Source organism: Hemiscyllium ocellatum, chromosome 16, assembly GCF_020745735.1.
Source record: "Hemiscyllium ocellatum isolate sHemOce1 chromosome 16, sHemOce1.pat.X.cur, whole genome shotgun sequence".
Taxonomy (NCBI): domain Eukaryota; kingdom Metazoa; phylum Chordata; class Chondrichthyes; order Orectolobiformes; family Hemiscylliidae; genus Hemiscyllium; species Hemiscyllium ocellatum.
The window spans coordinates 37536388-37550951 of record NC_083416.1 but is presented as its reverse complement, the minus strand read 5'-3'; the positions used below and the strand labels follow the sequence as shown (position 1 = coordinate 37550951).

Sequence of the window (14564 nt, the reverse complement as noted above, 5' to 3'; positions counted from 1 at the left end):
TCAGCAAAAAAAAATCAAAATTACATAGTCATGATACAAACGCGTTTGCTCCTCGTGTGGCTAAAGTTCAATGTAATTAAAACGTAGCATCGAGAAACAAATCTGCTCACAAATTAAAAAGAAATAGCAACGCGAGATAATTCAAAATGCTAGTTAAACCTATTTCCCAATTTAACAGCCTCTCACTAACCAAATTCCATCGGACCCCGACGTCCCTCCCCAAACGATAGCAAACTCCCTCACCGATTTTGCTTTCGCCATATTGAAACGAGAAACCTCCAAACTGCTTGATCAATCCCCAATTTATGGGGTAAATTGATTACTTGTTAAAGAGACCGGATTCCAACTGTGCTGTCTGATTTAGGAATGGTAAAATGTGTCACAATGAAAGCAAATGGGGTCCCCAAAAATCAACCCTAAAATTATAACAAATCGTCTGATGATTCCGAGGTTGGATCGGGATTCACCTGATTTTAGCACAATTAACCTGGCCCAATCGTGTGGCAAAACTTCTACCTTATTTGAAAAGGTTTTCCAATGGGGCAAAAAAGTTGCTGGCAAAAAGCTGCTAAAAAAGGACGATGGGAAAATTAAACACATAAATAGCACTTAAAGGTCTAAACAGTAATACCTTCACGTTGGTTGCTCATATTTAAATGTATATCTTAATATTTTCAGCTGTTTTGAGGTAATAATCCAAGCAAAGCATAATGAATGGCATAGTTATGTGTAGTCATGAAACAAAGTCTTATGCGAATTATTGGAACACACCAGTTATTTTATATACTATTTAATAGCTGGAAAAGAAGAGATTACTGAAATTAGAAGTTATGACAAGAAAAGCTATTACCTGTCACAAGCATACAGTCAATAAACATAGAATGGTACAGCATAGGAACAGGCTCTTTGGCCCACGATGTTGTATTGAAATAGAGACACGTATTTGAAGGAGTTATAAAATGAGGGTTTCAAAGTGAATGTGCAGGCTGAATATTTCCAGCCCCTGGGTGGTCTTCTGCTTTGAGCATCTGCTGGGTGCTGCAGAGTGTTATGGCTCACTTGAACAATGTTCTGATGAAGCTCCTGAAAGAAATAGTCAAATGCATGAGCCAGTGGGGAGCTCCAGACCAGCATATACAGGAAGGCCACCCACACAAAACAAGTACCCAACCACAACCCAACTATCCCAACACCCACAAGTGGAGCTGCAGCAGAATATTGTTCAAGCCAGCCACACCTCACTGCAGCACCCCGGAGCACAGAGCTGAAAAAGAACACCTACACAATGTCTTCAGAAACAATGGGTTCCCAAAAATCGTAGTCCACCGATACTGATACAGCAGACCACAACAGAAAGACACAGCACGTCCTGACACACTGGCCACACTGCCATACATTAAGGACATACCAGAAATGACCACCAGACTACTTGTGCGTACGATGATAGTCCATAAACCAACTATGACAGCTACTAACAAATATAAAGATCCCATACCCACAACCAACAGGATCACGTCATATACGAAATATGGTGTAAAGATTACCAAAAGCACTACAGGAAGGAAATTAGTCACCAATGGACACAAACATCAACTAGCCACCAAGAGACATGATCAGCTATCACTTGTATCCATACACGTAGACAATGAAAGACACCAATTCAACTGGGACAACGCATCCATCCTAGGACAAGCCAAACAGAAACATGCACCGGAATTCCTAGAAGGCTGGTGCTCAACCCAGAACTCCATTAACAAACATGTAGAGTTGGACCCAAGATACCAACCATTAAGAAAAAGAATCAGCAACAAAACCGGAAATGACACCACCAACCCAGAGGATCTAGACACATAAATAGCAAGCAGGGCAGAACACCAACACTTCACCGGAGGCGCACTGATGATGTTAACTAGAATGGCAATGAAACATCTGTGAACAAGGTTACCAGCTCAGCAAGCAAGTCAATAACGTCAGATTAATGATGAGTCAATCAGGGCACTTCACAGAGATCAGTCAGAGGTGTGATACTTATTAGTCAGGACTGTCCTTTCCTTTCAAGTGGTGTAAGCCACTTGCAACACTGAGCAACAATGTGGTGTTAGGTTAGACTGAGCATTAGGAAAAGAGTAGCACTGCTTTAGGCACAGATCTATTATGATATGATGCCAAGATGGGTAGTCTGTGTAGCTCCATTCTTCTAGCTGTAGTTACAATATCAATTGATCAGACAGGTGGGATACTAAAATGGTAAAATATACAAATATGAGATTCTCTTTCCATGAAAGTGTTATTCATGTCACCTGTGTGCCATCAGAAGCTTTCCTCTTTTGTTTTCCTCCCACTACATGTACAGAGATTGGCTATTCATGGCTGGCAGCAATTGACCTAGCACACAGCTAGGCTTCAAATATGGTACTATCAGTGGACAGCCAGGAGGGTCCTAGCAGTGTCAAGTACTTCAATCACCGGTGAGTGCAAGACAAGCCAAAAGTGATGCTGTAGAGAAGTGTTACATATGTAATGTTGTTAGCTGTGGAGAAGTGCATGAGATAATTTACTGGGAGAAACTATCTGCGAAACTCCTGAATTTGACACTTCGCCAATTTGTTTAATAAAATTTGGCTCTGCAGATTATTGCCATTGGCACTGTTGCACTTAATACAAGCAGGTATTCTTGAGGCGGGTTGCACATGCTTTGCATCTTTCCTTCTACTGATGTAGAGTTCGTGTTGATATTTCTGTATCATTAGGAGGAAATTAACAGCTTGGTAGCAATCTATTTCTGGTGAAGCTAGAATTGCTTTGCATTCCTCTGTGGCCCCTCCACTTCTTCCTCCAAAAGGCATGGATGAATGTTGATGTGGTACCTTTTGAAACTTGGTCACATATATATTGAATTTCCTCACCCAATTATGGTACTCGACTTCTTCACTAAGTAACGAAAGAAAACACTAAAATATCCTTTAAATTCTTTTAACATTTTTTACTCTTGATTCTATAAAGGCTTTTGCATAAGCACTATATATGCACAGACACAAATGGTTACATTATGTGGGCAGGTATTATAACTATTCTATTAGCATTAACCCCAGAGTTGTATCAATCACTGGAGATTAATTCTATTGGCAAATTCATTTAGGACCAAAATAGTTCTTTTCTTCAGACACTTGTTACCCAATTCTAGATCCTCAGAGGATGTTAAGAATCAACCATAAAGTGCGGGACTGGTCACATGTAGATCATGCCAGGTGAGTTAAGTTTCTTTTCTTAAGGATATTAATGAACTGCATTCAATATTTATGACAGTAGTACTTACAGTGATTTTCTGATTCCAGCCTGGGAGGAATATGAACTATGAATTCTTTAGCTTGTCTAGTCGAGTACCATAACTGCTAAGTGCTATTCCCATACAAACGCTGATGAAAATTGGTTGAAATGTAACAGATCTCAGCCAATTTTTTCTGATTGGTTATCTATACTCACTTCACACATATTGACATTGAAACATCTTCCTTAGCTTGTCACACAAGCTATTTGGCAGTTTAAGATGAGACAAACTGTCAGCCATGGATCAGGTTGACCTTTATCAGAAGGTCAATCCTTACTTCTGAGACTTGAGAAGGTACTAAGGTTGTCACTTCAGTACAGTGCTAAAGGAATAATGCACAGTCAAAGATGAGTATCTCAGATTAGATGTAGACCTAAAATAACCCCTGAAACTATTTCAAAGCAAATTAGAGATGGCGAGATCCCTTTTCTCTTGTTTGACTTGTTCAAATGTGAATGTCAATGCCAAAAGTATAGTCTTATCAATAACATAATTAGATTAAATTTATGATTGATTTTCTGATATAAGGATTTGCTTGACCCCTTACAAACACCAGCACAATTATCTGCAATCCACATGAAATAGATTATAAGTTGAAGGGTTCTTGACATGGGAAATCACAGAAAGAAAAGGAGCAGGAGAGGTTCTCATAGATCCAGCTCACTGGGGAATAAGCTTAGCTCTTCGCTCAGCTGAAAAGGGTAGCAAGACTTTAGGGCTGCAAATGTGTTGCTGGTCAAAGCACAGCAGGCCAGGCAGCATCTCAGGAATAGAGAGTTCGACGTTTCGAGCATAAGCCCTTCATTCCTGATGAAGGGCTTATGCTCGAAACGTCGAACTCTCTATTCCTGAGATGCTGCCTGGCCTGCTGTGCTTTGACCAGCAACACATTTGCAGCTGTGATCTCCAGCATCTGCAGACCTCATTTTTTACAGCAAGACTTTAGGGATCCAGTTTTTAATATAAACTTGTATGTGAACTTGTTACTGTATAAGGTACTGCAACATTCCACAGAATATGAAAGATTTGCTTTCAACTTGTGTTATCTTCGATGGCAAGACATCAACACTCTGCAATATTGAAGGCGATATCAGCCTAGTTAACATAAGTATAAAATTGAACAGACATCCAAGAGATCAAATGGTTGATTAAAATAGCAGTAAATACTTGTTTTCAAAGGCAAATGTGAGGTCATCTTCTTTTAACCTAAATAGGAAAGAACACAGTCCTTTCTAAATGCTTTTGTGACTGTGTTGATGAACTGCATTCACTTTCTCGGTCTCTGACATTCCACTGTACTGCAAATCAGTGGGATTGACGATGGATGTTTTACATATTGCCACGACTTGGCCTATAGGCAATCTGTAATATAGAGCTGCCATGGAGCTAGACACCAAAGTATGGGGTTAAGGGAAGGTGAAACATGCATAGGGAACTACTGTGGGTGTGTTTCTCTTGTGTGAAATAGCCCCTTTTCTCAGCTGTCAATTAGCTGTCTTGATATTTGGTTGAGATATGTTTTCTCAATGGCAAGGTAACAATGGCATCCAGAAGAGTTCCTAAGTGGGCACTGAATACCCAAAAGATGGGTGGGACAACTGAGCTTCCCCCCCTCCCCAGTTGAAGGTAGTTAATGACCCAGGCATAGCATCAATAGTATCATACCCAGTTCTGCATTCTCTGCCTGACAGCTGCTTGTCTGAGGCTGTGACCTTCCACCCTTCAAATTTATCCCTTCTTTCATCAGCCAATGGCAATGATTTTTCTTTGCCTGAAGTCGTTGTCAACACTTCTATCAAATCTCCCTTTCAGTTTCCAAAGAGAACAGCCCCAGCTCCTGCAACTTAATCCTCTAGATAATAATTCCCTTTCTTGGAGCCATTCTGGTAAGTCTCCTCAATGCCCTGTCAAGATCCCTCCCATTTTTCTGAAAGAACTGGATACATTACTCCAGTTGTGGTCAAACAAGATTTTATAAAAGTTCATCATAATTCCCCTGCTTTTTGCTCTCAATATCTTTCATTATGAAATCTAGGATCTCATATACTTTGCTAATCATTCTCCCAATATATCCTGACACCAATAATACCCTTGCACTTGTATCCTCAAGTCCCTCTGTCCTTGGACACTTCTTGCACCTGTTGCCTCTTTCCATCCCTTCTGTCAAAATGCACCACTTCATATTTCCCTATACTAAATTTGATGTGTCTCGTATCTGCCAATTCTGCTGGCTTATCTAAATTCGCTTGCATTGGTTTGTGTCATGTTCTCTTTTACCACTCCTCCAAGTTTGATATTATCAACAAATTTTGAAATTTTATGCTGTATTCCATGTAATTTATATGTAGAAACCTATTGTCTTCAAAACGACTCTTGGAGAACATTATTGTCCACCACTCTCTTGTCTGAAAAATCATCATTTTCTATAACTTTCATTTTCTTTTCCAGGCTGATAGAATCCCTTCTATTTTGTGAACCGCAATTTTGTTAACCAACCTTTTATGTGTGCTTTGACAAATGCTTTGAAAGAATTCATACAGACAATGCTCATTGCATTCCCTTCATCAAATGTAGTGCAACCAAAATTTCAGATGAGACAAAAATAGATGGAAAGGCAAGGAGAGAAAGGAATACAAATAGTTTACAGATTACAACAGTGTGATCAGGTCCATGACTCACAACAGAGTGGTCAGGTCCCCCTTGTTCTCACTTTTCATTCCACCAGCCTCCGAGCTCAAAGGATCATTCTCTACCATTTCAGACAACTCCAACAGAATGCTCCACCAAACACATCTTCCCCTCACTCTCCCTATCTGCATTTCATAGGGATCATTCCCTCAGGACACCCTAGTCCACTCCTCAACCACCAACACCACCTCCATTTCTGTAGCACCTTCCCATGTAACTGCAGAAGGTGCAACACATACCCTTCACCTTCTCTCTGGTCACCATCCAAGGGCCTAAACAGTCTTTTCAGGTGAAGCAACATTTCACTTGTACCTCTTCTAATCTTGTGTATTATGTTCGCTGCACCCAATGTGGTCTACTCTACATGAGAGAAATCAAATACAGACTGTGTGACCGCCTTGCAGAACACCTCCAATCCATGCAAAGCCAATCATTTTAACATAGCATCCTGCTTGCATGCCCTCTATCTGTCCTCAACATTATGCAATGTTCTAGCGAATCATGGTGAAAACTGGAGGAACAACATGTCATCTGTAAACTAGGCACTTTACAACCCTCTGGGTTTAATATTAACTTCAAGATCTTTAAATTGTGAACCCATACCTTCCCTTTATTTTAGCTTTGCTTGTTACATTCTCTGTCACCATGTCCTGTCTCCCCTTTCCCTACTGCTGTGGGACTGTATGTTGTTTCCAGTCTGGCAGTTAGACTCATCATTGTTCTGTCTTTCTCACGTTATGATCACTTAACCTGAACTATCAACATCCTTTCTCCTCCAGCACTCCAATTATCCCCCGACCTCGACCCCCCCCCTCCCCATGTTGGATAAATGCTGCCCCCTCCACACTCAATTCAGCTCTGATGAAGAGTTATCTAGACTTGAGATATTAGTTTGCTTTCTCTCCATGGATGCTGCCTGACCTGTTGGGATCCCCAGCATTTTTTGGCTTCATTTGTTTATAGAGAGATATTGATAAGTTAAGTAACTGGGCAAAAGGTTGGCAAATGGATTATAATTTGGGGAAATGTGAAGTTGCTTGGAAAGGAGCACAAAATAATAGATTGCTAATTAAATGGAGAAAAATCGCAGAAAGCTGCAATACAAAGAGACTTGGGGATAGTTCTGCACAAAATACAGAAAGCTAGCTCACAGATGCATCAGTTAATCAGGAAGGTTGATCAAATTTTGACGCTTATTTCAAGGGAGTTGAAGCATAACAGTAGGGAAGTCAAACAGGTTGGGACACTACTCACTGGAGTTGAGAAGAATGAAAGGTAATCTCATTGAAACATTTAGGATTCTCAAAGGGCTGAGCAGAGTAAATGCTGAGAGGATTTCTCCTCTTTTGGGAGAGACTAGGGCCAGAGGGCATAGTCTCAGATTAAGGGGATACCAGTCTAGAAGTGAGGTGAGGTGGAATTTCTTCTCTAAGAGGATTGTGAGTCCTTGGAACTCCATGTCATAGAGAGCTGTGGGGAGTGATTCCTTGTGTATATTTAAAGCTGATACTAATAAATTCTTGCTTAATAGAGAAATCAAGAGGTGCTGGGAAACTGGAGGAAAGTGGAAATGAGGAATGTTGGATTAGCCATGATTCTATGGAGCAGATTAAAGGGGCTGAACTGCCTACTCCTGTTTTTATTTCTTATAATCTTATAATCTATTAATCTTCTCTGTTATTAATTAAAAACATCCAATTAGCTTAGTCAAACTTTGTCTGCCTCGTATAAATCAGGAGTCATTTTCCTTGATTTGTTCAAATCTCTTCAAGCTACTGTTGATATTTTCCTTGATTAATGTTTCTCAAACCTGACCAACCACTGATGATACATTAATTATTCTATAACTGCTATGACCAGTTATTTAATGCAGTTGTTTCATCAAACTGTTCACACATATTTTGACACACTTCCAGAGTAGATGAGACATGACCTCTGGTCACCTACACCAGTGGTAGGGACACTAAGATTGCCCCACAAGACTCCAAACATTAAACATTTAATGCCAGTTTGAGAGTTTTCTTCTGAAACTCATAATTCCAACTATCTGCCAAGGTGGGATTTAAGCCCAGGTCTCCAGCAGATCGTCAATGTCTCTGGATTTCAAATTCATTGAAAACACCTCTGTGCTCTCATTTTATTGGTAGGACTAGCCTCAAACTCTTTCATTTGTAAGCATGTCACATTTGCCATTCTCCAATTTGCTGGCACCTTCTTTGCAGTTTGGGAAGATTGGAAAATTATGCTAAACCCTTCTGCTTTATCTCTACCTTCCCGTCATTTAATAATCTGGGACGGAAGTCATCTGAGCCAGGTGACCTATTCACTTTGATCATAGTCATATCTTTCAGTGCATTCTACCTATCAATATTCACCCTACCAACTACCTCTATGTCTTATGCTTCTATCAACACTACCCATTAGGTATTTTAATCTTGAACTGCATCTTGAAAACTATGTGACCCTCTTTTCCCCTAAAAGGATTCTCTCCATCTCTTACTACATGCTTACTATTTTTCATATCCGTGGAATTTTGTTTCGTTCCCTTTTATGTTTACTAGGAGAAAGTGAGGACTGCAGATGCTGGAGAGTCAGAGTCAAAAATTGTGACACTGGAAAAGCACAGCAGGTCAGGTAGCATCTGAGGAGCAGGTGAGTTGACACTTCGGGCATAAGCCATTTATTAGGAAGGTGGAGGGGAGAAGGGGCTGAGAGATACATAGGGAGATGGGGGTGGGGCTGGGAGAAAGGTTGGTGGGATGGTGATAGGCGGATGGAGGTAGGAGATGATTGTGATAGGGTGGAGCGGATAGGTGGGAAGGAAGATGATCTGACCTACCTGTCCATCTTCCTTCCAACCTTTGGTTCCATTACCTTTCATCTTATTGAGATGTACCTCCCCATAGTGCAGCATTTCCTTCTTAAAGCTCATCCCTTGCTCCATTGCAGTAATTTCCTGTCAGTCTTGGGTTTCATTTTACTCTATTTTGTCCATGCTTCAGACACTTCAACCAGTTTATTTATTAAAAACACTTTACCCATATGCTGTTGGTGAGATGGATAAAGGGACACAGAATTGAATTTGCTGTTCAACTGAATTTCACTGGCAACATGTTTCTTATTAAAAAACCATGTAAACATTTCCCAAATTCCCACAATATTTATTATTTCTCTCATTCTATCTATCAAAGAAAGGATATTACAGTCAATGAATCATGTGTTTGAGTTGAATCGATTGAATCTCCTTCATCCCCAATGAAGAGCTGGCTGCCTTCCACAGGGTTGGGTTCTGCAGGTCAGGGTGGATCTTCTCCTGGATATTCTTAGTTTGCTGCACTGTCTTCCACCATGAGTCTTGTTGTAAGTCTTTGCTGAGAGGATGGCTTCCAGGTGTGTGCTTTTATTCCCCTTGCCCCGAACGTTCCATCGCTTTAGCCAGTGGCTTCATGAGTGGAGATTCAAAGCATCTGATGGAATTGCACCAACACCCTTCATTACTGCCATGCTGGGGAGGTGTAAAGTGTACGTCCTCGGGGCAGGGTGGATGTCAAGGTGCCAGAAAATCTGATCTCTATGACTCCATAATACTTCTCAATACATAACCCTCGGGCTGGTTGTAGCTGTTTCCTCCTGAACCTTTGAGACATCCTTGACTTCAGTGTGTATTGTTCTCTGTAGCTGATAGAAAACAAATAGCAGCAAGTAGCTGTCAGGCCCAATTTCTCTGGCTAAGGATCAATTTGTAATATCCAACTTTGGGTCTGTGGTCAATTGGCCACAGCTGGCTAGAACCATTTTCATTCCACTGAATATCATCCTCTTCCAACTTATGCTTATTCTCTTTGCTCTTCTGAATTATTAGTCTACACTTATCATATATAAGAGAATTAATGAGTTTTTATAGCGTGGAAAGAGGCCTTCTGGCCAATTATATCTGCACTCGTCTTCAAAAATTTGAATTCTTTTTTCCAGCACGTGGCCAATGGCCTTGTATGCTGTGGTAATTCTTAAAAGTCTTGAGAGTTCCTGCATTAACCACCTTTTTAGGCATTGAGTTCCAGATACCTGCCATCAATGGCTTCCTACACCATGGATCACCTCTGTAAGGTCCACTGACCTGTACATGATCCCTTCCCCTGCTGGCTTCTCCACTAACGTGCCCAATCCAATTAGCCTTCTCCTCAACAGCACCCTGGGCCCTGACTTCCCCTGGCTGGCATCAGAACATCCACACTATTCTGAAGACTTGGGACTTTGAAGACTGGTCATAGTTCCAACCCTGTTAACTAGTACCTTTTTATGTCTGTACATTCTGCTCTGCTGACTGTGATGCTGGAAAAGCACAGCCGGTCAGACAGCTTTTGAGGATCAGGAGAATCAACGTTTCAAGCATAAGCCGTTCATCAGGAATGAGACTTGTGGCCCAAGGGGGCTAAGAAATAAATGGGAGGGGTGGTGGGGGGGAGGTAGGACTGCAGGGAAGGTAGTTGGGAATGCAATAAGTAGGTGAAGGTGGAGCTGAAGGTGATAGGTCAGAGAGGAGGGTGGAGCGGATAGGTGGGAAGGAAGATGGATAGGTAGGACAATTCAAGAGGGTGGTGCCTAGTTGGAAGGTTGGATCTGGGATAAGCTGGGAGGAGGGGAAATGAGAAACTGATGAAATGATCCTGTTTGTTTCAAGGGACCCAAGGTGGAAGATGAGGTGTTCTTCCTCCAGGTATCGGGTAGTTAGGGTTTGGCAATAGAGGAGGCCCAGGACTTGCATGTCGTTGGCCGAATGGGAAGGCAGGTTAAAGTGTTCAGTCACCCGGTGATGGTGTTGTTTACTGCGTGTGTCCCAGAGATGTTCTCTGAAATGTTCCACAAGTTGGCATTCCTGTTTCCCGAATGTAGAGGAGACCACATGGAGAGCAACAGACACAGTAGATGATGTGTGTGGAAGTACAGGTATATCTCTGTCAGATGTGAAAGGATGCTTTCGGAGTTTGGACGGAGGTAAAAGGGGGTGGAATGATTGCATGTTTTTGCATTTCATGCGGTGGCAGGGGGAGGTGCCTGGAGTGGAGGGTGGGTTGGTGGGGAGCATGGACCAAACAAGGGAGTTGTGGGGGGGAATGGTCTCTCCAGATTACAGATGGGGTGGGGAGAGAAATATATCCCTAGTAGTGGGGTCTGTTTGTAAGTGGTGGAAATAGCGGACGATGATACAATGTATCCAGAGGTTGGTGGGGTGGAAGGTGAGGAGCAGGAGAGTTTGTCCTTGTTGCGAGGGAATTTCAAGAGGGATGGGGTTCAAGGACGGAGTTGCGGGAAATGGAAGAGATGCGCTGTAGGGCATTGTCGACCACATGGAAGGGGAAATTGCGATCTTTGAAGAATGAGGCCATCTGGAATGTTCTATGGTGGAATTGGTCCTCCTGGGAGCAGAAGTAGTGGAGTCAGAGGAAGTGAGAATAAGGGATAGCATTTTTTGCAGGAGGCAGGATGGGAGGAGGTGTAGTCAGGGTAGCTGTGTGTCAGTGGGTTTGTAGTACATGTTTTGTAGTAGATCTGTCTAACCCCACTGTACTGTGGCCGAACACTTTAACTCCCCCACCCACACTGCCAAGGACATGCAAGTCCTGGGCCTCCTCCATCGCTAAACCCTAACCACCCGACGCCTGGAGGAGGAACACCTCATCTTTTGCCATGGGACCATAGAACCACAAGGGTTCATTGTGGATTTCACCACTTTCCTCATTTCCCCTCCCCCCACTTTATCCCAGTCCCAACCTTCCAGCTCAGCACCGCCCTCTTGAACTGTCCTACCTGTCCATCTTACTTCCTACCTGTCCACTCCACCCTCCTCTCTGACCTTTCACCTTCACCCCCACCTTCATCTACCTATCACATTCCCAACTATCTTCCCCCAGCCCCACTCCCCTCCCATTTATCTCTCAGTGCCCTTGAGCCTTCATTCCTGACTAAGGGCTGGTGTTCGAAACGTTGACTCTCCTGCTCCTCAGATGCTCCCTGACCTGCTGTACTTTTCCAGCACCACACTCTTTGACTCTGACCTCCAGCATCAGCAGTCCTCACTTTTCCCTCCATTCTGTGCTGCTGTGTTGTCACACCCTAGTTACCATCACCCGATAGCCACAGTGCAGTATTGTCTGGGTCTTTTCCAAATCTCCTCTCAAATGATCTCCTGTTTGTCTGCAGTTACGACTTCATAATTCATCAGAAACTTTGAGAAATGGCTACGAAGGATTTAAAGCGCCCCAAACATGATCACATTCCGGATATCAAACATGATACAGTAACACCGTTTTCTAAATGTTGTTATTAACCGTTTTTTCTATAATATAGAATTTTATGGACTAGGCTGTGTTGTTTCTTTCTTTTATTTTCTTGTTTTTTTTCTGACTACCATCAATGTACGAAGGTGGGGGGGGAAACAGCTTCAATATGTTGTTTGAAAATAAAGGGGGATTCCTCCCACCCATCATGAAACCTGAACACGCTCCTGATTCTAGTCGAGTCGTACAGAGGATAACTGATCACTGGCGAAAAAAAAATGTGACTTGTCTTAGGAGAATTACAATGCACGAGGGAGGGCGGGGAGTTTGAGGATGTGCGAGTGTCCGTGTGTGTGATTGCACGGTACTTTGGTGAAATCACGGGCTCTTCCTGGAGAGCTCTAGGGACAGAGAGAGGAGGGAAAGAGCCTCGGAGGGAGTCCACCCCAGACAAGCAGCTTCAGCTGACAGGTCAGTGAATCGGTGGCATCATCACCGCCCAACTGGATGATCTCCATCCTCGCTTAAATCCGAAAGCCTCCCCCCTCGCTCCATGATGTTTTGATCCCATCTATCCAATCCGTTATTATCCAGTTTGACAGAGGTCAGTATTGATGCTTGTATCATTTCTCTGTCGGTGCCTGTGATCTTCCTCATTGTGTTTGGCTGTTTTGAGGGTGAATGAATCAGGTGTTTATTCTACAGTGTTCCATTGAGCGAGGACCAAAATGGATGTTTTCATGAAAGGATTGTCTAAAGCGAAGGAAGGAGTAGCTGCTGCAGCCGAGAAAACCAAGCAGGGAGTCGCAGAAGCGGCAGAGAAGACTAAAGAGGGAGTGCTATATGTTGGTATGTAGCTATGAAAAGGCAATGACCCTGCAAAGGAAGATAGCGTCGCCCCTTTCAATTATACAATAAATCATTCCTTTGGGCACTGACTGGACGGGCGACTTGCACAGTTATTACATTATAACGGGAGAAAAAGAAGGCTGTTTTTTTTCAATGGAATATTAGCAATAACTATATCGGGTGTTTTAAAAAAAATAAGCGGAAAACATTTAATCTCGGGGGATCGATCTAGTTTCCGCGTAGAGATACTTTGGCTGTCAGTTGGGGACTGATTCAAAGGTCTTTATTTCCGCTGAGCAGATGGGCCAGCCATATGGCACTCTCCTCCAGCCCAGAGAGAGAGAAGCTTTATCCAAGGATGTGGCATCCAACACATTCACACCACGTCTGCCATTTAAAAAAAAGGCAAAAGTAATCATGGCATATTACAAGAAATGTTACATACTTTAGGGGATGATCGGCAACATTATGAATTCAGACAATTGCCCCATGGATAATATGTCTTTATTTAACCTTTAGGCTCCAAAACCAAAGAAGGTGTTTCAAGTGTTGTCTCCGGTAAGTTCCCACGAATGTTTCATATGACAGAGTAATTGAAATGCAGAAGTGACATTATTGTTTTCAATGTGTTTTAATCGAATGTTTTCTGCCGTAACAATCAAGATTTATTGTAAGATATTGGTCCGGTATTTAATCCAAGTGTAAACGTCAATTTCAGAAGGTGATCAATCCATTAAGATCACAAACTCTTACAGTTCGACTTAGCAAGGTGTGAAAGTCGAGCAGGTTTGTCGGAAGTGCGGTTCTCATCTGCAATGTACCTGTAACTGAAAAAATAACTTGTCATCCCGTGCTGTCCGTGAACTGCAATATGTGCTGCGATTGCGAAGTGAAATAATACACCAATTAGTTTCACTTCAATAAATTGAAACGTTTCTTAGAAAGGGTGCATTATAAGCTGATCTGATCGTTACCATGAGTCGTAACAAATAAACACATATGAACATTTAAAATTAACATGCTAATAATAAATGCACAACACCAGGTTATAGTCCGTCAGGTTTATTTGGAAACACTAGCTTTCGGAGCATTGCTCCTTCATCGGGTAACTGTTGAGTATAAGATAGTAAGACATTAAATTTATAGCAAAAGTTTAATGTGATGCAACTGAAATTATGTATTGAACAAGACTTGGATTGTTTGTAAAGTCGCTCATCTTTTAGAATGCCCGTGTTGTTTTCAGTTCTTTCATATGCTATCCCAGAAAAAGTTCTGGAATTTACAAATGAAAGAACTGAAACCAACATGGTCATTCTAAAAGATGAGAAACTTAACAAACAATCGATGTGTCTTTTTCAATATATCATTTCAATTGCATCTCACTGTAACCTTCTGCTATAAATTCTGTGTCTTATGATCTT

At 42.0% G+C, this 14564-nt stretch overlaps 1 protein-coding gene across 1 annotated transcript in view; it reads left to right on the top strand.

Annotated features, from left to right (window-relative positions):
• Positions 1–13022: 13022 nt before the first annotated feature.
• sncb (synuclein, beta) overlaps positions 13023–14564 on the top strand; it is a 31491-nt gene continuing 29949 nt past the window's right edge. Inside the window, exons 1-2 of the mRNA XM_060837500.1 lie at positions 13023–13143; positions 13663–13701. Coding sequence (XP_060693483.1) covers positions 13023–13143; positions 13663–13701 — 160 coding nt within the window. The remainder of the gene's footprint in view (positions 13144–13662; positions 13702–14564) is intronic.